At 34.7% G+C, this 25,851-nt stretch overlaps 3 protein-coding genes across 5 annotated transcripts; all 3 read left to right on the top strand.

Moving 5' to 3' along the window:
• Positions 1 to 288: 288 nt before the first annotated feature.
• On the top strand, positions 289 to 2,358 carry LOC111697970 (sphingosine-1-phosphate lyase 1). Of its 2 annotated transcripts, none has more exons than XM_023468165.1 (2): positions 289 to 354; positions 509 to 2,358. In XM_023468165.1, the coding sequence occupies exon 2, from the start codon at positions 549 to 551 to the stop codon at positions 2,256 to 2,258; it is 1,710 nt and encodes a 569-aa protein (XP_023323933.1). In that variant the 5' UTR covers positions 289 to 354; positions 509 to 548; the 3' UTR covers positions 2,259 to 2,358. The 2 variants fall into 2 exon arrangements, with proteins under 2 accessions (XP_023323933.1, XP_023323932.1); XM_023468164.1 differs by having other exon boundaries at positions 325 to 418.
• A 4,224-nt stretch (positions 2,359 to 6,582) lies between these two features.
• LOC111697957 (uncharacterized) lies at positions 6,583 to 11,450 on the top strand. The gene is made up of 6 exons (XM_023468137.1): positions 6,583 to 6,634; positions 7,063 to 7,162; positions 7,503 to 7,575; positions 8,495 to 8,615; positions 9,140 to 9,229; positions 11,017 to 11,450. The coding sequence occupies exons 1-6, from the start codon at positions 6,590 to 6,592 to the stop codon at positions 11,365 to 11,367; spliced, it is 780 nt and encodes a 259-aa protein (XP_023323905.1). The 5' UTR covers positions 6,583 to 6,589; the 3' UTR covers positions 11,368 to 11,450.
• A 258-nt stretch (positions 11,451 to 11,708) lies between these two features.
• On the top strand, positions 11,709 to 25,523 carry LOC111697956 (protein furry; the record flags this gene model as incomplete). Of its 2 annotated transcripts, none has more annotated exon segments than XM_023468134.1 (11): positions 11,709 to 11,805; positions 16,249 to 16,352; positions 16,829 to 16,882; positions 17,769 to 17,851; positions 18,209 to 18,293; positions 18,945 to 19,058; positions 19,414 to 20,156; positions 20,778 to 20,954; positions 21,066 to 21,207; positions 21,322 to 25,018; positions 25,409 to 25,523. In XM_023468134.1, coding segments are annotated over 11 exon segments (5,378 nt in total), but the record flags the coding sequence as incomplete, so codon positions are not given.
• Between the last annotated feature and the right edge of the window lie 328 nt (positions 25,524 to 25,851).

Genomic DNA, 25,851 nt, shown 5'->3' with positions numbered 1-25,851 from the left:
AATTATTTAAAACTATTATTTGACTTTTTAACTTATCTTTATTTTATTTGAAGTTTTTCTTAAATTGTTAAAAAGAAATTTTGTGTTCTCCGCGTAGAACGTTTGACAGGTATGTGCTTATCACCCAATTTCGTGTTCTGTGGCCGTTCCTTCCATAAACTACATTTGTAGACAACTTGACGTCTCTTTTAACGGTCGTCAAGTGTACGGAAATTATCTATCTATCACATAAGAAGTTTGAATGAGACATCTAGCGGTTAGCATATCGTCCTTTAAGTACGTACACTACACGACCACTATCTGAAGAGAGAACGGGCTCTCCGTTATCTTGTTTTTTCGTCATCATCGTCAGAGGTTTCTTTTTTATGTAAATTTATTTACGCAAGGTTTATTAGTAGATTGTTGGCACAGCCGAGAGGTATGATGAAGTTTTTGTTTTTGCTAGTTATTGTTGTACGCGGACATTTTTAGAAATAATTTCAATCAAACTATTTTCTTTTTTTTTCAGTGAAAGCTGATACGTCAAGCCCCTATAGGATTCCAGTCATATGTCCCTAGCTCCTAATCTTGGTTTAGCAGTTCAACAGATAGACAACATGACGCTTTGTGGAGCGTTAGTAGCGTCTCCATTCTTGAAAGCAGCAAATCAGCTGGATACAAGGCTAACTGGAACTGAGCCTTGGAAGATCGTGGTTGGTACTGCGGGAGTATCTCTCGGTGTCGCCTATTTGTACTCCTTAACCCGACATAGGATCCCGCTAAGGGTGCGAGCTAAAGCGTACATTTTTAAATGGATCAAGAGAATCCCGGCCATCCGACGAAAAATCATGGACGAAAAGAGTAAGATGAAGGCAAACATGACTGAGGAGTTGCAGAAGGACTGCATGGACCTCCCAGATATCCTGGTTTTACCGGCAAACGGATTCTCCCATGATGACGTGATCCAGAAGACTAAAGAGTATCTAGAGTATGGTAACATGGACTGGGAGTCTGGTGCGCTCTCTGGTGGTGTTTATAATGGTAGTAAAGAGCTCTCAGAACTGATCACAGAAGTTTACAGACTTGCACTCTGGAGCAATCCCCTCCATCCCGACGCCTTCCCTGGCCTTCGTCAGATGGAGATGGAGGTTGTAAGGATGACATGTGATATGTTCCAAGGAGGTCCTGAGTCCTGTGGTTGTGTTACTACAGGAGGAACAGAATCAATCCTCCTGGCCTGCAAAGCGTATAGGGATCGCGCACTTGAGCGCGGAATTGAGTTCCCAGAGATTCTTGTTCCCGTAAGTGCGCATGCAGCCTTTGACAAAGCCGCCCAGATTCTTGGAATGAATATCCAACACGCTCCCATGGATCCAATCACAATGAGAGTTGATCTCCCCGCTATGAAACGATTGATAACCAAGAACACCGCCATGTTGGTTGGTTCAGCACCTCAGTTTCCACATGGTAGTATTGACCCCATAGAAGAGATTGGACAACTCGGCTTAAAGTACGATATCCCGGTGCATGTTGATGCATGTCTTGGAGGATTTATTATCGCGTTCCAGGGCGAGGCCGGTTATCCTGTTGGTGGGTTTGATTTTACAGTGCCCGGAGTCTGCAGTATCAGCGCGGATACACACAAGTATGGTTATGCACCTAAAGGAAGTTCAGTGCTAGTCTACAAAAATCCCGAGTTGAGGAACTATCAATGGTTTTCTTGTCCTGACTGGCCCGGCGGTATTTATGCCACTCCCACCATCGGTGGTAGTCGTGCCGGCGGTATTATCGCCGCCACTTGGGCTTCAATGATTCATTTTGGCCGATCTGGATATGTTGAATCGACGAAAAGGATTGTTGAGACAACAAGAAGAGTTGCCAAGGAACTTGCTGACATCCCTGGCCTTAAGATCGTCGGTGTCCCTGAAGTATCGGTAGTTGGGTTCGGCAGTGACCACTTTAACGTCTACGCAGTCACCGACGGAATGAAAAACAGAGGATGGAGTCTAAACTCTCTTCAGTTCCCTGTATCCGCCCATATTTGCATCACCACACTGCACACTCTGCCTGGCGTGGCAGATAGATTTCTTAACGATGTTCGGGAGATTACGGCGGAGATTATGAAAAATCCCGGGGCCTGTAACTCTGGAACCGCCGCGGTTTACGGTATGGCAGCTTCTATCCCTGATCGTTCAATTGTTTCTGAGTTGATCGGGTGTTATTTGGATGCTTTATATTCCTCTAAGCTCGATCTAAACATCTCCCCTAAAAATGTTTAATGGGAAGTTTCACTTGAAATGTGATTTTTTTGTAAGAAGCATCGGTTATAAATATTTGACCAGAAGTTTATTTTTATAAATATATTTTGCTTACTTTTCATCACAGTGCTTAGGATTCATTTAATTTTGATGCGGATCCGGATCCTGGATCCGCACTGGAAAATATGGATCCGGATCCAGGTTATTTCTTTAAAATTTACTGATTTTTTTAAAACAAAGCAGAATTTTCAAATGTTATGTCCTATTTTTTCGCTTATTTATATGCAAAACTTCACAAAGCATTCAGAAATCAGGAAACTTTTATAATCTCTCTTTTTTCAATAGTTAAAATTTGGATTTTGAGAGGAAAATTATTATGAACTGCAGTTTTTGGTTGATTTTTTGTCCCTTGGAACCGGATCCGTGGATTCGCATATTTTTGAGGATCCGGATCCAGAAAGCCAAAATCTTGCAGATCCAACGGATCCAGATCAGGATCCTAAGCACTGCTTTTCAAACAAATGTTGATATTTTTTGCTCTAATTTTATTTCCTGGTTTATATTGCCAAACTTTTGATAGCATTTATTTTAATTTACCTTTCTTGAAACTCCATAAGACTTATATTTACCATTTTAATAGTAATTTTTCAACAGGGCGATAATACTAATTAGGCTCAAAAATGACAAACATTCAAGAAATATTTGGGACACCCATTGCTTTGTGCTTTATATATTTATGTATGCGGTTATATTTACTTACAGCCACTTCTTCACTTTAAACTTTATTTATTTACTTAATTCATATTTAATTTTATAGTTTGTATTCGGTGTTGATAAGACTTTATATTTGTTTATCACCCCCCCCCCCCCTCTTGCATTACATTATTTTTTGCATTTATCCTAATAAAATGAGATTGTTAAATTTTTCTTAGAACTAGAAGATTACAAATTTCCGCAATAAATTGACAAAATTCACGATGATAAAATCATTTTGAGTGGATGATTTCACTGACCATCAAGGTCATGTCAGGTCCCACCAAATTCTGGGTTCAATTGTTTACACGTGTATGGAAACGTACCACGACACTATATAAAAATATATTTCTTGATATCTGCAAATAATTTATATTGATGTGTTAAACTATTAGCCTTATTATAAAGGAAACATGGTGATGTAATAATTGTGATTTTTATTTTATATGTAATACTATGGTATTGTAACATTTTATATGTAATACTATGGTATTGTAATATTTTATATGTAATACTGTGGTATTGTAATATTTTTCTATTAAAACTTTTAAGAATTGTTCTTGAAATGTACAAAGGCAAGCTGTACTTAAAATAATTAAAAAATTTACTTTTGGTGCTTTTTTACAATTTTTTTTATTTTGTTTCTTTTTATGGCATAATGTTGCATTTAAAATTAAATCGTGATTTTAATCAAAATTTAACATTTGCTCAATTTTCTTTTAGTGTTGCCAAATGTTTTATTTTATATAACAATATATATTTAAAGTTAATTTTGAAACAATTTTTTATAATTTTATATAAAATTTAAGATAGAAAATGGAGAGATGGGTGAAAGTGGTCCTAGGGACCCTGTTCGCTAGTGTTGGGTGCTTCATCTTCTTTCTCATCTACGACAGGGTCATGATATACTTCAGGGAGAGCTTGGTCAATATTTTAATTGCCCCCCCCTCCCCAGCTACAGATTTCTACAAAATATAATAATTTGATCAAAAATATCCAGAGATTTTCCTAACCTTGAAGCTTTTCTTGTTTAAACGCTTTACCTCAATTATTTTTTCTGTGTACAATTGTCTGACACCCCTGGTTCCATGCATAGTTATGTATTTGTTTGATCCGTTTTCTTATCTAATTGTCTAACCCCATTAGTTAATTTCTAATTAAAGTTTCTAAGCCTCTCATTTCTTTTTAATGTAAATAAAACTATAACCAACTTTGTCCTCTTCACTCTTCAGTATTGTGATATATTTGTCAGTCATGTCTAAACCCTTCTTTTTTCTTATTTAATAGTTCAAACCCCTTATTCTTTCTTTTATTTAATTGTTAAATCCGCATTTCATTAGTTTTTTAACCAATTCAGTGATAAAATGCTTTCAACAACACGCATAAACTTCTGGGAGGAAATGATTTTTGATTAGAGGGGGGTAGAATTAAAAATATTAACTCCAGTCTTCCAGTTTCTTGCTTATTTCCTTTCTTATGTTAACAGTTAAACCACGCTTATGATTAGGAAGAAAAGACACCAGGCTGTGGGGGAACCGATCCATATGACAATGAAACAAGTTTTCCGAACCAATAAATGTAAGAATTTATCCAGAGTAGGAATGAATTGTTTATTGTTGATAATTTAAGTATAATAGTAGGTTTAGATATTTAGGCAATATGAGTCTCGTATTTTGTTACTAAGTGATTTATTTAAATTTATCTGTTTTTACGCTCTATAATCCAAGTATTTTTTGATAATTTGACTGATTGATCAATTGATTGAATTTTCTACTGCGATGGTGAAAGCAAGGAAAGACGAGGGCAAAAAAAACTTATTCATTGACTACTTGATTGATTCATTGATTAATTGATTGAATTTTCTACTGCGATGGTGAAAGCAAGGAAAGACAAAAGCAAAAAAACTTATTCATTGACTAATTGATTAATTCGACTTGGTTAGATGGGGAATGGGGTTAGCGAAAAAAAGTAGTAAAAGATGTAAAACTTAAAGTTTAATTTATTCAGTATTGATAGGTTTATTGAATGATCGATTTATTGATTGATTATTGTAAAGATAGGGAGGAAAGTAGAAAGGATGAATTGCATAAGCCTACTGACAGACTTCGCTGGATTTCTTGATTTAGTGATTGATTGGTCGATTGATCGATCTGATTCATTGATTGATTCATTTTTATGTGAAAATGGAGATATCGAGGAAAGTAGAGAAGACGAGATGCACAAACTTATTAATTGATTGTTTCATTGATATATCTTTAAAGATGGAGATAGCAGAAAGGATAAGATAAACATTGCACCACCTGATTGATTGATTGACTGACTGATTGATTGATTGATAATTGTTAAGATAGCGAGGAAAGGAGATGATGAGATGCATAAGCATGTTTACAGATTTAGTTGACTGGATTGATTAATTGATTGATTGATTGAATTCATTGATTGAATTCATTGATTAATCATTAATTCGTTGTGTTTTTATGAAGATGGAGATAGCGAGGAGAGTAGAGAGGATGAGATGCATAAACTAATCTACGAGGAATATCATTCTGTTAAACATGAGGTAGAGAAGTTTTATTTGGTTATTTTCTGCCCTCAAAACCTTCTATTTTGATGCGGATCCGCATCCGAATCCCGAATCCTGGATCCGCTCTGAAAAAAATGAATTCGGATGATGGCATTTCTTAAATAATTCATGATTTCAAAACAAAGAAAGAGTTTTCAACAAAAAACTTCGCTTATTTTTATACTTAAATATGGTAAACCATTTTCAGATCAATTCAGACTTGTGTTTTGAGAGCAACAAGGTTTTTTAACAGTTTTTAGTCGAGTTTTTGCCCCGTGGATCCGCATGTTAAAGTATATTTTAATGAAGGCAAGCTTTTATTTTCTCTCGTTGTATGGTGCATAATTGTAAATGCATTCCTTGTGTTGTGTTGAAAGAAATCAGTCAAGCCTGACTGCTTACAATCATTTTACTTTTTACAGATTAATTCAACCTGACATTGTAATAATACACAATAAAAGTGAGAAAATTAAAGTCGGTAAAAAATGTTTTAAGCTGTGCTGTATGTTTAACAGATTTTACAAATAGAACAAGATCTAATACAAGATTGAAATAATTTTTTTCTAATAAAAAATATCATTTCTGTGTAATCTGAAGTATATTCATGATCGGAACTGGTTGCAATTAACTCAGTTACAATCAAACTTCGCTGTCATCTAAATCAGTTACAAGTAAACTTAGTTGTTATCTAAATCAGTCTCAATCTTGACCTTAGTCGTTATCAAAATCAGTCTCAATCTTGACCTTAGTTGTTATCAAAATCACTCTCAATCTTGACCTTATTTGTTACCAAAATCAGTCTCAATCTTGACCTTATTTGTTATCTAAATCAGTCTTACTTTTGACCTTAGTTGTTATTAAAATCAGTCTCAATGTTGACCTTATTTGTTATCAANTTATTATTATTATTATTACTAATATTATTATTTTCATCAATATCATAGCATAGTCATCATTATTATATTTCAACAAAATTAAAACATCTAAATATTAATATCAATAATTTTATTAATATTCAATATTTTAAGAATGGTATATGGAAAAGTTTCCCGAGTGCTGTGTTAACAAATCTGAGGAAGAGGTAAAAAAAATCTATTTAAAAAAAGAGGGGGGGGGCGGGGGAATTTAGTTAATGAAAAATTCAAGCGCTTTACAAAATTGACATTAAAAACGCAATTAAATTAAAATCTATTTTGTAACATTTTAAACTTTTTAAAATAGAATTTCCGATTGTTGATTAGAAATATATTGCGGAGTCACCACTAAGGGGTATGTATTTTCATTTTTTTATGGTTGGGGGAAACATGAAAAATTGGACAAAAAAGGTTTTTTTCAACCTTTTCCGAAACTGTATATACAATATACATTATCTCAACACTGCACTACGATGTCGAATTAAATTCCAACCAAAATTAGACTTATCCACAGATTTACCCCAAATTTGTAGTGGTCATTATTTATTTTAAATTTAAATAATACTAGCACAGTGGACTAAATTCAATATTATAGGATTATAAGTACAGAAATGTACTGGCTGCTGTAGCACACTGGGCTTCAAAGTGGACTTTAGCTGAAGCTGTAAATTTACTTTGCCAGGATGGAAATTTAGGTGGGAATATGTTTTTTGAGGGGGGGGGGAGAGTGGTTATTGTAAAATTTTTGATTTAGTAATTTGATGGTTATTATGGTTTTTCTTTAATTCCTACATTCATTCATCATTTATTTTGTCTTTTTGTTATTTTTATTCTTTTTAAATTTTGTCATTAGTTTTCTTTGACATTTTTAGAGTATTTTTGGGGTGAGGGGTTATTTGGAAATTTTTAATTTAATAATTTATCTGTCAAAGGTATCTGTCACTCCTTCATTTTTAATTCGTTCTCGCATGAAATCTTTTGTTGTAGCATCTTATTTTCTTGATTTAGAAAAAACCTGATTTGTTTTATTTTTAGTTAGAAATGTAGCGAAGGGGACCACACGCCAGTGGAGAAGCTTTAGTCAATATGAAAAGAAAAATAGTTTCAGGTTTAACATGCCATTTCTACCCCCCTTCTCTAACATGCCATTTCAAAAACATGCCATTTCAAATATTCTGGAATTTTCTAAATCTGAAAGTTATTCCATTCTTTTATCCATTAAATTTTCAACAAAGTGGGGGGGGGGCACGAAACGTATTACTCTCCGGGAAATTTAAACAGTGTTTAAACATAATTTAGCTTTGTCGTAGGAGGCTGATTTTTTGTATGCGAACTTAAAATTATGTATACTACATGCATTTTTTGGTTTTGAACGGTTTTTGATAGTAAATCAATCTTAACTTCATTAATCGCACTCGAACATTTATCCTGACACTCTTGAAACAAATATGCGCTCAAAAAGTCACCTTCAAAGCCTTAAATGTCTGCCTGCGCGCGTATTAAGTGATCTTTGAATACTGATGTGCTTAGTTTGGCCTATGGTAGAATAAAAGTAGCATGAGATATTTAAAACTTTAGAAAAATTGGGACAAGGAATTCATTTCCGAAGTCAAAATAGACCTTGGAGCATTCTGACCGGCGCGCTAGTAGCCAACCATTATATTATGGTCATTTTAGCACAGATTTTACATGTTGTATGTCGATTTATAGGTAATTGGGCACGAGTAATTCATTTCGGAGGTCAAAATAAATATTGGAGCATTCTTACAGGTGCGCGCGCCCGCAATTTTGCTCAGATTCGTTCAAAACCAATAAATGCATGTAATGTACATAATTTTAAGTATGCATACATAAAATCAGCCTCATACGACAATCCTCACTGTTCAACTACTGTTTAATTTTCAATGAAAGTTTTGTGCCCCCCCCCCCCCCTTCAATTTAAGATAATGAAAGTGGCCAAAAAAATGTAAATAAACGATAAAATATTAATAAATCATCTTTCAGAAGGTGAAAATTGTTATGTATAGGCTTTTCCTTCAATGGTCTGAGAACTATGTGTGCGGAGAGGCTGTTAATGAAGAACTCTGGGAAGAAACCATACATTCCGCTAAACTCATTCTCAAGGGGGAGGAACAGAAAGCGTTCAAGGTTAATAACATACGCTAAACTCATTCTCAAAATGGGAGGTAGAAATTATAAAAATCCTCGCTATTCATTAACGTTGGCCTCAGGCCACATTGAAAAGTTCAGAGTCTTATTTAACATTTGTATTATTTTAACTTTTATATACACTTAGCTGTTTAATTTTCACCATTGCTCTTAATTGGGGGGGAAGGGGAATGATTTCTCGCCTCAAACTTAAATTTTCTAATCCCGATATCTGTGCGTGTGCATCCTTATGTAGTAAACCTTTGACATTTTATCTAGCATTTGAGTTTACTAAGAATTTGAACCGCGTCGCTAAACCGCCAATAACCAGTTCCAATTGAGCACCGGCTCAAATCTCGAAACACTTAATAAATTTTCCAGCTGAACCAACCATGTTGGAACCACGTCTAGACACGGTTTAAATTCTTTTAATTCTGCCGTAGGTTGCAAAGATATTATATAAAATATTATATATTATAAAATTGAGTTTGAGATGAGTAATCTCTTAATCAACTTATTTCTAGAATCTACCAATCCAGAACTGGAAAATAAAACGGGTGAAGCCGAGTATGGAATGCTTCCACATGGTTCCGCATCCAGGAGACATTACTCCGGTAACCTAGATCCTCTACCTTCTTAAAGGGACTGATGATGTAATTTCAAGTGACATTTTATTTAAAAGTGATATGTCCGACTCATAACGGTACCCTTTAAATTCCAGATGAGTAAGATTGAGAAAGATATCTTATAAAAATACCGTAAATGGTGTTGCATTCTGACAATTTTCAACCTAGTTTCTGTTGCATAAATACTCGAGCCACTTTTCAGCTAGAAAAGAAAGGATATATCTATCATCCCTGATCAGGCTAAGGTTTAATGATATCGTTGTAAATTGGACATGTCTTTCTATTAACGGAGAGTTACATGAGTTACCTCTTCAATTCTTTTAAATAACTAAATTTCCCAAGTTTAAATTCAGCAAAATTCTACAAAAAGAATTCAAATTAGATTAGTTTTTAGTTATGGATGGTCACAAAAAGAATTAGCACTTTTGGGCATTCTATTTCTTCATATCTCTACAAATCAAATAAATTATTGATAACGATGTCATATATATTCAATAAAAGATCTTTACTCAGGGGAGTAAATTCTTCAGCCCAGGGAAGATAATTCAAGAGGAAAAGGAGAAAAAAGGGAAGAAAAAATAAAAGAAAGGGGGAAGAAAAGTGCAGGTTTTTTAAAACATGATATTGAATTTAATGATGTGAAGTGACTTTATCCTGGAGTTCTGAAATGATGTGCTGAATCACTTTTAGAAATTGTTCAAAACGTGATTTCCTATTTTTTTTTAACGGGGTGTATGTTTTTCCCCTTTTGGAAATTTTTTTTTCTCACAATTAATATATTTTTTTTTAAAGGTTTTTTTTTGATAAATTGTGAAAAAGAAATGATTTTTATGGGAAAATTAATGAGTTTTTGTGCATTAAAGGGACTGTAAAGGAAAAATTAAAGGGGGTATAGGCTGAAACCTAAGCATTTTTGGAGTTGATCGAGACCCATGAAAGTTCTATCTGATGTTTATGTCTCGAGAAATTTATTTAAAACTGTGTCAAATATATGAGATAGTCTATATATATATAAAATTTTTTATACAAATAGTAGGTTTAAACGGGTCATAATCAGCAAGTAAGAAATCAACCTGAAAATGACGATATGCCAGAGGAGCCTGAGAAACTTAGGTTTGCTTCTATTATTATTTGAATTTAATAATTTTTCATAAATAAAAGATAAAATTGATATTATTTATACATTGGTGTCATGTGACCAGAACTCCCACCATAGGCAGTGCAGTATCATTATCACGTGACTCTGTCTGTGTCACGTGACCAGTATACTGCACTGCCATTGGTGGGAGGTTCTGGTCACATGATATGGACGTATTCATTATATTATCAATTATATCTATTAAAAATGAAAAATTATTTAATTCAGTTAGTAATAGGAGCAAGCCTAAGTTTCTTAGGCATTTCTGGGATATCGTTGTTTTCAGATTGGTTGTGTATTTGCTGAATATGATCCGTTTTTCATACAAAATTTGTTATATATATATATAGAGAGAGAGAGAGATTTTCGTATAAATTTGACATCGTTTTATATCAATTTCTCGAGACAGGAACATCAGCAAGAACTCGTATGGGTCTCGATCAGCTCCTAAAATGCTTAGGTTTCAGCCTATACCCCCTTTCATTTTTTTTACAGTCCCTTTAAGAAAAAATGAAAAAACTTAATATACCTTTTTTTCCCCCAACATTATTAAAAATCATTCCCTCTTCCCCAGACAGGGGAATTAGTGTTATTCTGAAAAATTTACACACCGATTTTTTATTTTTATTTTGTTCAGGTTGAGAGTGAGGAAAACATGAATAACAACGAGAAAATATCTTACAAGAAAAAGATTAAGTTTGAATCTGAATCTGACGAACTGAAAAGAAGTCTGGCCGACGATTTGAGACGCGAATCTGGTCCCATGGTTAGCGTAACAGACGAACGACGAAGCGTGACAGACGAACGACAAAGCGTAACAGACGAACGACGAAGCGTGATGGACGAACGACTTGATAGTGTTTTTGAAGAAGAAGATGTTGAGAAGAAAGAGAGCGTCTCTAAAGATCGAAGAAGAAGTAACTCATATGAAAGTATGAAAAAATCAATGACTATGTCAGCAACTGAGGATCTTTTAGTTTTCAATTAGGAACTAAAAAATCAGTATTTAAAAAAATCCGCAAAATTCTCGGGTTTTTCCTATTTTGATAATACATTTCTTATCAACCTAAACCAAACATATATTCGATTGGAAATGGAAAATATGATTATTTATTTATGTAATTTAAGTTTGAATCGATTCAGTATTTTATAATTTTTGCCTCATTAACAATGCTCATACGATCGTGGTACGTTTATGAAATTTAAACTGTGATTTTATACATTTATATTCGATATATAATCGATATTTTTAGTATTTTTATATGTAATTTTGTATCAATTTTTTACCCGATTTGACAATTTTGGAAAATGTCAATTTTAACATTTATATTCAAAACTATTTTTGCCAGATATAATGTAAATATGGCGGAGGCTGAAGAGGTTGTACCTGTACCTTTAGAGGACGCAGATCAGGACCAAAGTCAAGGTAGAACGATGACCTTTTCTCACCCTTCCTCCCATCCGAAACTGGATTACTAATGCAATTTATGTTTAGTAACATTTAAAGAGACTCCTAATGTATATTTCGGTGACTACTATTAAAGAGACACATATCCGATTAACATTAGCGCCCTTCAAACGATAGTGTGTATTTTTCTACCTACGCAAATCCGCTATACTCCACTTCTGACCTACGCCAAATCCGCTATACTACACATCTGACCTACTGGCGCGTGGTTTTACAGCTGCTATATGGACTTTTGGTCGCAGCGCTTGGTTCAGAAATTGTCTAAACCTAATCTAACGTTCAAATAACACAAAATAAACAGCTGGCGTAGGTCCGATATTGCAGTAGGTCGGAAGTTCAGTAGGGGGGATGTTGCGTTTATTCGATGTAACATTACCCTTTAAACATTTATCTCAACAATCATGTTTGTAGATGTTTGTAGCTTTACAGACAAACTACAAATGAGAAGAATTAATTTTAAAAGAGATGATAGTTAAAATATTCACTCTTGATCAGAAAAAGCTTATAAGGTTACCGTTAAAATTTAAAGTCGCTCGAAACTACGTTAACAGTCCCTTTAAGATTACTTTGACCATCTTTCTAAAATGTTTTTTCTCAAATTTGAATTTTCTACTTCAGAAAGTCTGTTTTTCTTCAGTGCATGAAAATATCGAATTTATCTTAGTCTTGTTTTCATTTTTTCTAGAAGTTCTTGTTCGATGGTGATTAGATTACTAACTTTTGGTCGATTTATCTATTTTACCAATTTGCGGAATAAATTGCTTTAAAAAAATATATTTTTGCAGCTTCACCTGTTAGAAAATGCTCAAAAAGGGAAGATAAATTAAAGTTGAGGTTTTGGAATTCAATTTTTTTAATTACAATTTACATTGTACAACTTGAAAACTGATGATAAATCGCCAAAACTTTGTAGCGCGCAGATGTGAATGATTTTTAGGGAGATTGTAAAACTTTTCAAATGGCAGTCGAGATTAAAGTTTTAATTGCAATTTTAAAGGCTATTTTAGAAAGTACAAATTTATCAGTTTGATTTACTTAGCTACCATTTTATGCTTTGTTACTTTCTTCCTAAAACAGGGGTATATATATATATATGATTAAATTCTGTATGCTCGGAATTTTTAACCACGATTAAAAATAATAAGATTTTTTTCAAATATTTTTTCTCGTGAATTTTTCTCATAAAAGATTAGTATTTTTTTTGTCAAATGGGTAATATCTCTCATCGCAATTCGCAAGAGGTAATGTAGTAAACCATCCTAGAAGTAATAAACACCTTCCTCTTTTCTAAATGCATGCCATTTGCCTATGGCTACGCAATATGCATGCTTGCCATTTGCCTATGGCTTCGCAATATGCATGCTTGCCATTTGCCTATGGCTACGCAATATGCATGCTTGCCATTTGCCTATGAGTATGCGATATGCATGCTTCCCACTTTCCATCGAGCATGACAAAATTGATCCCAGTTTTAAGCAAGTTAATCATACATATTTCTGCTCACTTGTTGTCATATTAAAACTCTAATAAAAAATTCTAATATTAGTTATTACTACATTGCAATGAGGACACATTAAAAAACAAACAAACAAAAAACTCCTCAGCGATTGAATTAAAAATTGTAAAAACACTCCTTAACTTATTTTAAACCGTTCTTAAGGTTTTGATATGATTTTTCAGTCTTAAATCTGACATTTCTTCGATTTATGTATTGCAGCTTTAAAGCGAGTAATATATTTTTTATGAAGACTACTGTAGTTCTGTATGCCCGTTAATAAATGTAGATACAAACGGTATAATTGAATAATTACATTTTATAACTTTATAATCAATTTTTGTAAGACTCACAAACTGTGACTCAGGGTGCATTTTCTAATATACATATTTTATGAATTATTATAGAAGCCCCCCCCCCCCTTTACTTCCTTGGATTACTATGTACATTGTACAAAGAGAAACTTATATAACAACAAAAACATAGTTTTTAGTACTTACTAAATTACTTCGCATTTAAAGTAACAAATTTGCACTTGTAGGGAACAAAGACTAATAAAATAAAATCAATGTCGTACATTGTCTCTGAATTCTCATTCTTTGTAGGTCTCCCTGTATTTGATACCTGAATGTTATAATACTGTTTACCCACTTTATTGATGTTATGCTTGTTTTATTAAGATAGCGCCGTATGCCTTATCTCTATCTATCTATCCCTGCATAATGACTTCAGTAGAACAAAGTTAAAAACTTACACCTGTGCAAAACTTTGATATTATTGCATAATAGATTTTTATGCAGTTGTGAACATATGATACTCATTAGACTAGGATACCTTACATTAACATGTACAATGTACATGATATTTATGTACAGCGTGAGACTTGATGATTGAACTCATAAAAAAGCAAATCGTCAAATAGCTCTTATTTAAGTTGTACAACGTGATAACACTTTCAATGAAGTTAATTGTAAAACTATGAGTACATAAAAAATGTGTTGCTCATTATTTTAATTGTACAGTACACGTGCACATATAAATGTAGTGATATTGGTACATAGTGATTGTAATTGTACAATGTGAGCATAGAAATTTGAAAATAATAAGTACAAATATGTACATCGTGATAAAAGTTGTACAGTGCAGTACAATGTAAATAGATTAATAAATGGAGATTATTAGAAAAAGATTTTCTAATCGTGGTGGTCGGCGAAGATCTGGTAAGACGAGTTCAAAATCAGACGTAACCAGAGGGCCTTCCCCCCCCCCCNGAGTACTACCCTGGGGGGCTCCTAAGACATACTACAGAGAGACTTATAAAACTATGGATTATGAAGACGACATTTTAGCAACATTATGTTTATATAAAGTTGGTTTAAAGCAAATGGTTTGACCACTAGCTTGCAAATAAAAATAAATGTTGAATGGGTTTACACTCAACGTAAACACTGCTCATTTGTTGGGTTTCATGTTGTCCATTGGACGATAAGAAATCATAACAGTTGTTTTCCTATTCTACAGTTTTATGGGTCCCACTGTATTTGATTCGGTTTTTTTACTTTATTGGATTATGGAAGGGTGCTCCACAAACATATATTGGGGTTAGCATAGTTTTCTTATACCCAAGGATGATTCTTTTTTTTCTGAAAGCAGAATTTAGGCTTTGGTAGAAAATATAATGTGGAACGAACTATTTGAAAATTCGTTCAGAGCTGGGAACTTGGTGAATATCTGGATTAATGCTGAATCCTCTCTTTTTTCTAATCTCGAGACTAACATAATCTCGAGATTATGTCTTGTCATGATGCCTCGTCAGATAGCTACTGACGCGCATGAATGGAGAAGAGAAAAAGATTGAATTAAGAGCTAAAATTAAAAGTTTCCACAGTGGATATTCGGATTAAGCAGTCGGGATTAAAGGTTATCCATTCTAAAGTTCCCAGCTCTGGTCTATATCTTTTGCATAATATAATAAAGACAAACTTTAACTTCTCATATTTTGAGGAGCCACTAAAGAGCTCCAAAAAACTGTTGATAAAACGGAAATAAAGCAATGTCTAACAATAGATTTTAAGTGCAATACTAATGCTGAAAGTAATATTTTTTCCTTTTTCCTTTTTTTTTGTGAAAATATGATGTTTAACCTTCATTTTTTATTATGATTGACGGAAAAATAATTGGACGTAAAACTCTTGAAAAACTTTTGCTAGTCTCAAAATATGTTTTTTTTGCTATTTGCATGGCTAAAATATTGATGTCATCAGTTTTTTTTACGAATTCAGGATCCGGTCTAGAATAATGTATCCGGATTCTTAATTAATAAATGTTTTTGCCGGATCCAGGAATAAGCGTGTGAGTGAAGCGGATCCGGATCCCGAGCACGGTTTCAATCCTTTGTATACTATGTTCTAAAAAGTAAAAAACTTAAATTCATGGTTTTTACTTTTTTTATTATTTATAAATTAAACATAGTTTTTATTATTTGAAAACTTGGTAACTCTATAGTTCGAAAACATGAACATTTAAAAATACCCAATATATCCCCAATATATTCTCGATCATTTTTGATATTTTACAACGTTCTTATTTTACTTTTTTTCGCAAATAAAATATATATCTTAAAAAAGTGTGTTTGGATATATTGTAAAAAAAAGACACGCTATTTGTAAATTTTTTCTCTCAATTATTTAGAGGATTTTAGCGATAAATAATAAGTGCTTTTTGTTTTATAAGGTAAACTGAATTTTATTTGATATCATATTTGGTATTAAATATAAGATTGTTTAAATATTGGATTATAAAGAAATAAAGATAATATTGACATTAAAACAAATATCCCAAGAAACAGTTGTTGACGTGGTAGCAAAACTAAAGGGAATATGCATAATTTAATCTTGTAATTCTAGAAGGTCCCGAGCACCAAGATGAACTAGATGTTGACGGTGTACCACCGTATGAAGATCGACTGGGTCCAGATGGGGCCGAGGGGGAGAACCCCGTACTTCCACAGGTTAGTACCAATGGCGAGAAAGGCGGGAAATTATTTTAGACAATATTTTTCTGTGAATTTGTGAATTCGTTAAGATATCAACTGTGGTACACTAAATGAATCTAATGATCAAAAATAACAATGAAATCCACTACAGTGATAGCCAGAATACAATGGAATAGAAGACGACATTATACTCAAGGGTATTTGATGTTGTTTTAAAGCAAAAAGTTTTGCTAGACACTTATTATAGCTGTGTCTCATGCTCATTGGACATTTTAAAGTTACAACTTAATTCTAAAAGTCGTCTTCCTATTTCAAAGTTTTCTGAAGAGCTAGGTGTATAATTTTAAGAAGAAAAGATATGTTGCAAGCTTTTTTGCATGTCTAAATTACTTTTTCCGTAACTAAGTCCTTCGTTATATTGAATAAGACCTCAAAAAAAGTTTTAACTTGGTTGGAGGTAAAAATTTTAATTTGCTATTCATTATCTCAAGGCTGGATCTGTAGTTCCCTTCGAGGATGTTAATGAGGAGAGCCAAGAGGAACAGGTAGGGGAATATTATATATTAGCTGAAGTGCCCGGCGTTGCCCGTGGGATTTTTTAAAACTAAATTTTGAAAGAAAAAAAATATTTTTGAAAAAAAAATCAATGTTATTCAAAAAATATCAAATTTGTTTAACCCTAGGTTAGTTAACATATATACAAATATATAATATCTGAGCGAAGAGCTTCATTATGTAGATTTTCTGTAAAGATTATAATTTTTCTCTTTTAAAAATATTTATTTCCCTTAACTTCAATTACTACAATTATTTATCCTCCACAGCATAGACATAAAATTTGGGGGGGAGTTTGCTATAATCCTTAAGGAAGGGGGGGCTACTTCCCTAGAGATTGAAAATAAAAGTAATTGAGAAGGTATAAAAATATGCTGGGAAAAAGTTTCTCATGAAGATTCCATATTCTAGTTTTTCCTCTTAAAAAATTATGCCTGCGGCGTCACGATCTATCAAATTAATTTTTATCCATATGCTATTTTTTTAGTAATTTTTCATTTCTTTCTCCTTATTATTAACCTCGTTCTGGGGCTTTCAACATCATCGAGAGAGGTGCATGCCTGATTCACAATGGTACCCTTTAGATATCTGAGAAACACAGATTGAGATATTCTTGTTTTTCTATCTGAAATTTGGAGATTTTATATTTGAAAGGAAAGTAAATTAAGGAAATGTGCATCTTATCTAGACAGATAAACGACGATTTCTATATAATTAAATAATTTTTAATAAAAAAATGGCTAAAATTGTATCGTTTGAATGAGACATGGAACGCTTTTAAGTTGACGGACCCTTAATCCGTTCTTTTTCTATTGTATTTTTTATCTGGTCTTTTGCTGGGTTTTTTTGCACATTTTTTCACAGAACAATTTCTAGGATGAAAACTACGACAGTGTTCCAACTGGATCCCTGGAGCGAGGTGGAGTACTACCCTGGGGGGCTCCTAAAGAACGAGTCAGGAAACTTAATCAATCAACTAATCAAATCAATTAAATTTTTTTTCTAATCCAATAACTTGATCTTATTTTCGAAAAATGTCTTGCACATCAAAATTGCGCTGTGAAAATAACTTTTTGTGAATATTTTAGTTTCTTTTTAAGAAAAAAACTGACCAATTTTTTTTTTAACAATTTCTTTTATTTTGGGAATATAATTATATCAAAACTGATTTGAAGTTCATGAGATTCGAAACTGATATTTTAACATTTGAGTAAAACTGTGTTTTGCGGCGTTTGTTCAATTTTGTTTCAACACGCCATAATTTTCTTATTTATCTTTTCCAACTAAATATTGAACTTGATGATTTTGTTGACCAGGTTCCCCTCGACTGTGCACATCGAGACGGACATCAAGCCCGGGGAGTTCGTTATGCGAACTCTCTTTGCAGAATTCACTATTCAGGAACTGACGCCAATTAGTTTGTGTTAAGGAACTGTACGCGTAATTTTAAGTCACCCTCAAGGTAGAGATGGCCAATAATCGATTCACAACAGTGTCCTTTAAAGCTTTGTCTGGTCAAGTATGAATTAGATATCCATGTTTTTGTCACTTCAAACTATGTATTTTCATGTGTGGTTATTTGCGCTTCATGCCTACATGAAGCAATGGAGAAGTTATCAGAATTAATCACTTCTTGAGTCAGAAAAACGTAAATATCTTTCACAGTTTTATCAGATTAAGGTTTTAAGGGTACCGTTGTAAATCAGGTATTGCCATCTTTGCATAGAAAATCGCTTAAAATTACCTTACAGTCTCTTTAATGGGGTTTATGCATGTCAAGAAAGACTAAAATAAGATTGTTTATGAAAATAGAAATATTAAAAAAGATCGGGCTGACAATTGAATTCATAATTTGGGAAGGAATTTAACCTCTTATCCATATGTAGAATGCCTCAAGCACTAAGCGTACCTGTACAGTGCTGAGTGGAGGTTGAATGAAAATAATCTAAAATCTAAATACAAAATTAATAAATACTCTATTTTGCTAAATTTTGATGAATAAGTTTATAATTTATATTTTCCTGTTTATTATTTTGGCGGCATCCATGTTAGGCTGAGAAGAAGATAACTGCCGCCATGATGGAATCCTTGGAACGCCCACTTTCTAAAACCCTGCAGAGGGGGGAGGATCCTCATTTTGATCAGCTTCTATCAGCCTTTGGAGAGGTGAGATTTTTTTCGTTGTTTTAGTTGAGAACGAAAAACTATGACTATGACTATGATTTGTATAGAAGAGGGAATATAAAGAAAATTGTCAAAATTTTACATTTTAAGACAAAAAACGACGAAATGTTTCCTCATTGTTTCTCCTTAAAATAAAGGGTATCGTTGTGCTTCTGGCATGACAATCAATAAATGAAGATGATGGATTGAAGTTACGTTTACAGTCCCTTTAAATGATTTTTTTCTTCTAAAATATGCTCTAGAACTTAAAAGAACAAATGATGAAAATTCTCATAACACGTTATGGTATACTTAGTAATGAAAAAGATATTAAAGAGACTATTCGGTATTATTAAAGGTAGCAGAGCACTGTCTACCCTCCCTCCTGAAAACACTGATTGCCTGGTATGAGAAGCAGGGGGTAGAGTTCATCTTCTCTGAGTACAAGCCCAGCAAGTCCGACAGCAAGGGGAAGAGCGAACTGAGTCATGTGACTGAAATGGAATTTGTCTCTGAGCGTCGTGATTTGGCGGTGGAATTTATATTCTGTCTTTGTCTCATAGAGGTTCTGAAACAGCTGCATGTACATCCAGGTCATGAGGACTTGGTTAGATACATTGAGAGCCTTTGTTTCCGACACTTTAAGTACCGTGGGCCAGGAGAGACCCTGGGACCCAATGCTACTTCTATTCACAACATTGCTGATCTTTACGCCGAGGTTCTTGGTGTTCTTGTCTCTTCAAGATTCCAGTCTGTTAGGAAAAGGTTTTTAAGTGAGCTGAAGGAATTGAGAAGTAAGGAACCAACTCCTCAAACCTTCCAATCTATCATCTCACTCCTCATGGGCATGAAGTTCTTCAGGGTAAAGATGGTTCCTATCGAGGAGTTTGAGGTGTCCTTCCAGTTCATGCAGGAGTGCGCCAACTACTTCCTGGAAGTCAAGGACAAGGATATAAAGCACGCCCTGGCTGGACTCTTTGTGGAGATTCTGGTGCCCGTAGCGGCCTCGGTGAAAAATGAGGTTAACGTTCCCTGCCTCAAGAACTTTGTTGAACTGCTCTACAGTCAAACTCTGGATATGTGCACTAGGAACAAGCACAGGTACAGTCCAGGGGTTTTCTTTAAAACTCTTATTTTGTTTTCTCCTGAGTCCTGAACAGTGTTCTTTTAGTTATTTTTTTTGGAAAAAATCAATTTTACTTTCTGAAGTTGTGTTATTGAACTGTCTTTAAACAAATACCAACAAATTCATATCTATCATATTATTCAGTATTTATGTACATACTTAATTTTTTACTTTTAATACAAGGTTCTTGGTTTCTAACCTTTACAACAGAGGGAATAAATGTTAATAGATATTAAAGAGTTTGTTTGATTTTACATTTTCACTTAAGACATACAAAATATGATAAATAATCAAAAAAAATGGCTTTTAAGCATCTACATAAAAAAAGCTAGTATATAAAAATATAAAAATCAGATTTATATTACATTTCATATTAATCCTTTTAAATCTTATACTTTTACACATCACTGGGAGAAAATAAAAATGAAGTTTAAGATAAATAGTATTTATTGTGGAACCTAAATATTTTTTCTTAAGAAGGTTAATTATATTATTACATTTTCTCCATTTCTGGTACAAGAAAAGAAGTTTGACAGTAATTTTATTCTTTAAGCATAAAGTAAGATAATGAAAATGAGAATTTTAACTTAATTTAGGTTGGCGCTTTTCCCGCTTGTGACCTGTCTTCTTTGTGTATCTCAGAAAACATTCTTCTTGAACAACTGGCACTCCTTCCTCACCATGTGTCTTCAGCAGCTCAAGAACAAGGACCCCAAGCTCTCCAGGGTCGCCTTGGAGTCCTTGTACCGTCTCCTCTGGGTCTACATGATCAGGGATGAAGAAAATTTTACCAAAATTTTTAAACATGAAATTAATTGAGTTGAGAAGTTTCTTTAACAATTTATGAAATTATATTTTGAATTAGTAAAATGTTTCCTCTTTAGGATTAAATGTGAGTCCAATAATGTGACTCAAAGTAGGCTTCAATCTATTGTGAACTCTTTGTTCCCAAAGGGGTCCAAGACAGTGGTTCCCCGGGACACCCCTCTCAACATTTTTGTCAAAATTATTCAATTTATCTCTCAGGTAACATATAAATTAGAAATTATTTATCCTCTATTTTCATTCAAATTTGGCATTTTATTCTAAATTATTGTAATGGTTATTTATGAAAATGTAATCGTGTTTACAACTTTACAGGAGAAGCTTGACTTTGCAATGAGAGAGATAATTTTTGATCTTCTGTCTGTAGCTCGACCCATTAAGTTTATAAATGCTCCGGAAAGAATGTCAATTGGGCTGCGAGCTTTTCTAGTTGTTGCAGACTCATTACAACAGAAGGAAGGAGAACCTCCTATGCCAAGAACTGTTGGTGTTATGCCATCTGGAAGTACTCTTAGAGTAAAGAAAACATTCCTCAACAAAATGCTGACAGAAGATGCTGCCAAGAGCATTGGTATATCCCCATATTATCCATATGTAAGAAAAGTATTTGATGATATACTCAGAGCCTTAGATGCTCAGTTTGGAAAACCTTTCATGCTGACTAACTCAGCTGGTGTTAAGTCAGATGCAGAGGATGCAAAACCCAAACTTGATTTGTTCAGAACTGTTATTGCCGCGATTCCAAGACTAATTCCAGATGGGATGTCAAGATCTGACCTTGTTGAAACTTTATCAAGGTTGACAGTGCATACAGATGAAGAGATCCGAGTTCTCTCTTGCCAAGCCTTACAAAATCTGGTGATTGACTTTCCTGAGTGGAGAGAGGATGTCCTCTGGGGGTTTATGCAATTTTTTGTCAAAGAAGTAACAGATCTTAATACAAGCCTACTGGATAATGGGCTTCGTATGACTAACCAGCTTCTTGGAGCCTGGAGATCTGCCCTTGAAAGAGTAATTCCAACTCTTCCAAATATCATAGGACCTGATCCGACCAAACCTGATCCTGATAAACCAGATATCCTTAAAGTTCTTCACTATGCAGAGGGGTTTGCTTTAACCATGCTCTGTCACATAAGAACAGCCACCAGAAAGCTGGCAGTACATATGCTCAAGGAGGTTAAGATGTTATTGAAGCTTACTGGAAGTACCAGAGGCTCAGAGTTAGCTGTAATTGATGCTATGGATCAGGATACCAGAACAGTTATAGAAGAGTGTTCACATCTCTTTCCTTTACCTGACAAGAGTATTATCAGTTCTGTTAATTCTTTAGATTTCCAATGGTTAGCTGACCGAAACTCAACTCAGTGGACATCTGGATTTCATGATGATGGAACAACAAGATCTGGTTCAACTCAACAATTATTTACTTCAGATCCTTGGTCTGCCTGTCTTCTAGGTTTTCTACAACACACCAGTTTACCAAAGAAATGTCCATCAGCTATTTTGCATACATGGCCAATTATCCATACTCGTCTTACACAGCTTTTCCCTACAGTACAACCAATACCAGTACAAGAGCAAAGGTCTAGTCTCTTCCCTGGAACAGCTCCAAAGAAACCTGCAAATGAGAGAGACATCTCGTTGCATCTTTGGAAGAACTATATAGCTGTGGCCTGTAGAGTTGTTCCCCCCAATACTGCATCAGCCTCTGGGTTTAGATGTGTTTCTCCTGATTTGTCCTTGACTCATCTGTCTTCATCTCCAGAATCCTTGCAGTTCTTAGATAGGCAAGACAGTAAGAGTCCAAGTCCAATGTTATCTCCTACAGTCTTTTACAAGCTGTTGATTCCACTACTGAGGTGTGAGGTGTCTGACATGCGAGATTGTGTTGTTCATGCCCTGGGTAATATCAATCATAATTCTTTGATGGATTTACTGGGGGAAAAGACTATGCTGGATTTCATTCAAGAAGCATTGGAAAAGAAACCTGAAAGAAGAAGAAGAAGAAATAGGGATTTACTCAGACTTCAACTTGTTCGTCTGTTTGAACTAATATCCAGGCATGGAACCTTCAGTCGGTCAAATGGTGTAGTTGATGAGGGTACAGAGTCTCTAGCCATGATTTTTATTGAGTGTATAAGTGGAGTTAGGGATCTTTTAGAAATAGATGTGGACAAGGACTCAACAGGTACAATTAAGGACATTAAGGTCCACTTCATTGGGTTCATAGTGGAACTGACAGGCTCATTTGTCTTGGAGAAGAGGAGTACTTTAATCCCCAAGAAGCTGAGACAGCAGTTGTTTAACCTTTTTGCTGGTTGGTCAGGTAGGTTCGGACAACTCTTTGGATTGAACACTAGAGCTTCCTCAGGAGAGAATATGTGCACAGAGTTTGAATTCTCTGCTTTGCAAGCCATGCTTGCTGTTCTCTGTAGTGGACCCTGTTTTGATCATAACATGTTTGCTGAAGACGGAGATGTATACAAGCTCTTAGATCTTCTTCTTGCCAGTGAAGACCCAAATATTTACAGTGAAGGGGAGAAGGCTGTTGTGATGTTATTGGAAGTAAATCCAAACCTCTCCACACTCCTAGATTGGGTGGTGGATAGATGTTATACAGGTTCTAACAGGAAAGCAGATGGATGTTTTCTTGCATTGGCAACCATCTTCAGCACTAAGGAGTATCCATGCGATCACTACACAGCTATAATAAATGTAACACTGATGAACTGTGGATGTCCAAGAACACCTGTTCATGAAACTGCTTTACAGCTCCTGCAGATTCTAGATAACAGATTCTTTGGAACTGTTCTTCCACTTGGAAATGAGGATGATTTGTCTGGTGGTAAAGAACAGTCAACCCTTGATGTTCTTCTCTCAACTACATACAGCAGGTCACAGCAGTATCTTTCAAGGCAATTGTCTCAGCTACATCCAATGCTAACCATGCCAATGTTCAGTGAGATCTGCTCTAGACTCCAGACAGCTAGACCTGTTGCAAGACAAAATTTACTACAGTATCTCCTTCCTTGGCTTTACAACATGGAGCTTGTGGATCCCAATATACCTCCACATCCTAGCAACTATCATTATCCTTACTATCAATCTTATGAGATGGGAAGGCCAGGCGTAAGGCGTGAGGGTTGGGGATCTGCAGAAGCTACTGAAATGGTTACAAATAATATGTTCTACATTACCTGCAAGTTTGGAGATGATCATCCTAAAGAAGTAGAAGAACTTTGGTCCGCTCTTTGTGCTTGTTGGCCTAACAACTTAAGAGTGATTGTTAGATACCTTCTTATTGTCTCTGGTATGGCTCCAAATCAAGTACTTGACTTTAGCAAGAGAGTGGTTCTTTACCTAGGCAGATCACAGCCTGTCAGAACATTGGAAGAGATCATGCTGGAGTTACAAACTGTAGAAACCTTTAATGTTATCATTGAGAGGACAGAAACACCTCCCTACTTCAGGCTGACCAACCTGAGGAAAGCATCCAGCAACTTTGACAACAACAATGCATCTGAGTCAAACACTGGTACAGTCAGCAGTAAGAACGAGATGACTATAGAGAAGGGAACTATTCACACTAAAAGGCACTCCCAGGAGGAGCCAGGCAAAGAGAAAACAGAGTTAAGTCTAGCAGGCTCTCTCAGAAGTGCTGGAAGTATGGCAACCAGTGCTGGCAGTGCCATCATACAGAAGGTAGCTGAGAAAGCTCGAGCCCTATCAGGAAGCCCAATGATGTCCCAAAGTCAGATTGTTCACAGTCAGCTAACCACATCCCACCTTAGCAACCAGATGTCCACCAGCCACCCAGCTCCTAGTTCTAACAATTGGAAACCTTATGAGGCATCGAACCCCGGCTGGAAACCCGGGGATTCTACCTCTGGTGCTGGTTGGAAACCTCTTGTAACAGGGAATGATGAGCACATGAACTCTGGGAAGAGCATTCTGCAGGATCAAAATTCACTAAGCTTAGAACCTTCAGTAGCAGAATCTGTTGAGATCTCAGGTAACTACAACTATCTTAAAAGAATCCATCTTATGCAATTGGGCCTGGTGCATGCCCAATTTTCAGCGGTACCCCTTAAACCTTTCTTTGGAATCGATTATCGTTTTCTTAGCTTAAAGGTATTTATTTCTGATGATTTCCTCAAATGCATTTGTAGCAAAAAACCACAATTACAGAGAAATTAATTAATTAATTATTAAGGTTTAAAACATGGATATCCATCATTCTTGGTAATAAAAAGCTTTTTAGGGTACCATTGTGAATAGGGCGTTTAATTTTAAATGGAGCGCTACTTAATAACGTGTACAGTCCCCTTCAACATAACATTTTTTTGGTTTTCAAATTATCATCTTCTTAAAATTATTTGACCATGTTTTTTTATTTATTAAGGAGATGTGAACGATGGTTTGCCCCATCCTCTTCCAATGCCTGAGTTTGGAGGATGGTTTGCTCCGCTAACTGAGTTTCTTCCAGATCCTGCCAATCCTATCTCAAGTTTTCATAGGTAAGAACCAGCAAGGTTATAGTGTGTAAAGTGATAATATACAGGGTTACCCACAAAGGATGAGACTTCAGAGACGATTGTATTGAATTTATCTCTTTGCCAAATTATTAAATAAGCCATTAGATTATTATATCTAAGGCAGAATACTTTGGATCTTCATATTTAAGGAGTTATCAGTCGTCTTTATAGTTTTATCCTGTGTACCCTAATTTTTTACTAATGTGTAAGTCCAGGAACTACACTAAGAGTGTACTGCATATTTGATTATTATACCAAAGGTTAGGCCATAATCTCATTCTGTCCTTTAATTGTAAATGTAATATATTCG

The sequence above is a fragment of the Eurytemora carolleeae genome, unplaced genomic scaffold (assembly GCF_000591075.1).
Source record: "Eurytemora carolleeae unplaced genomic scaffold, Eaff_2.0 scaffold111, whole genome shotgun sequence".
Classification (NCBI taxonomy): Eukaryota; Metazoa; Arthropoda; class Copepoda; order Calanoida; family Temoridae; genus Eurytemora; species Eurytemora carolleeae.
Note: the sequence above shows the minus strand (reverse complement) of the source record. Positions and strands in the feature narration are given on the sequence as shown.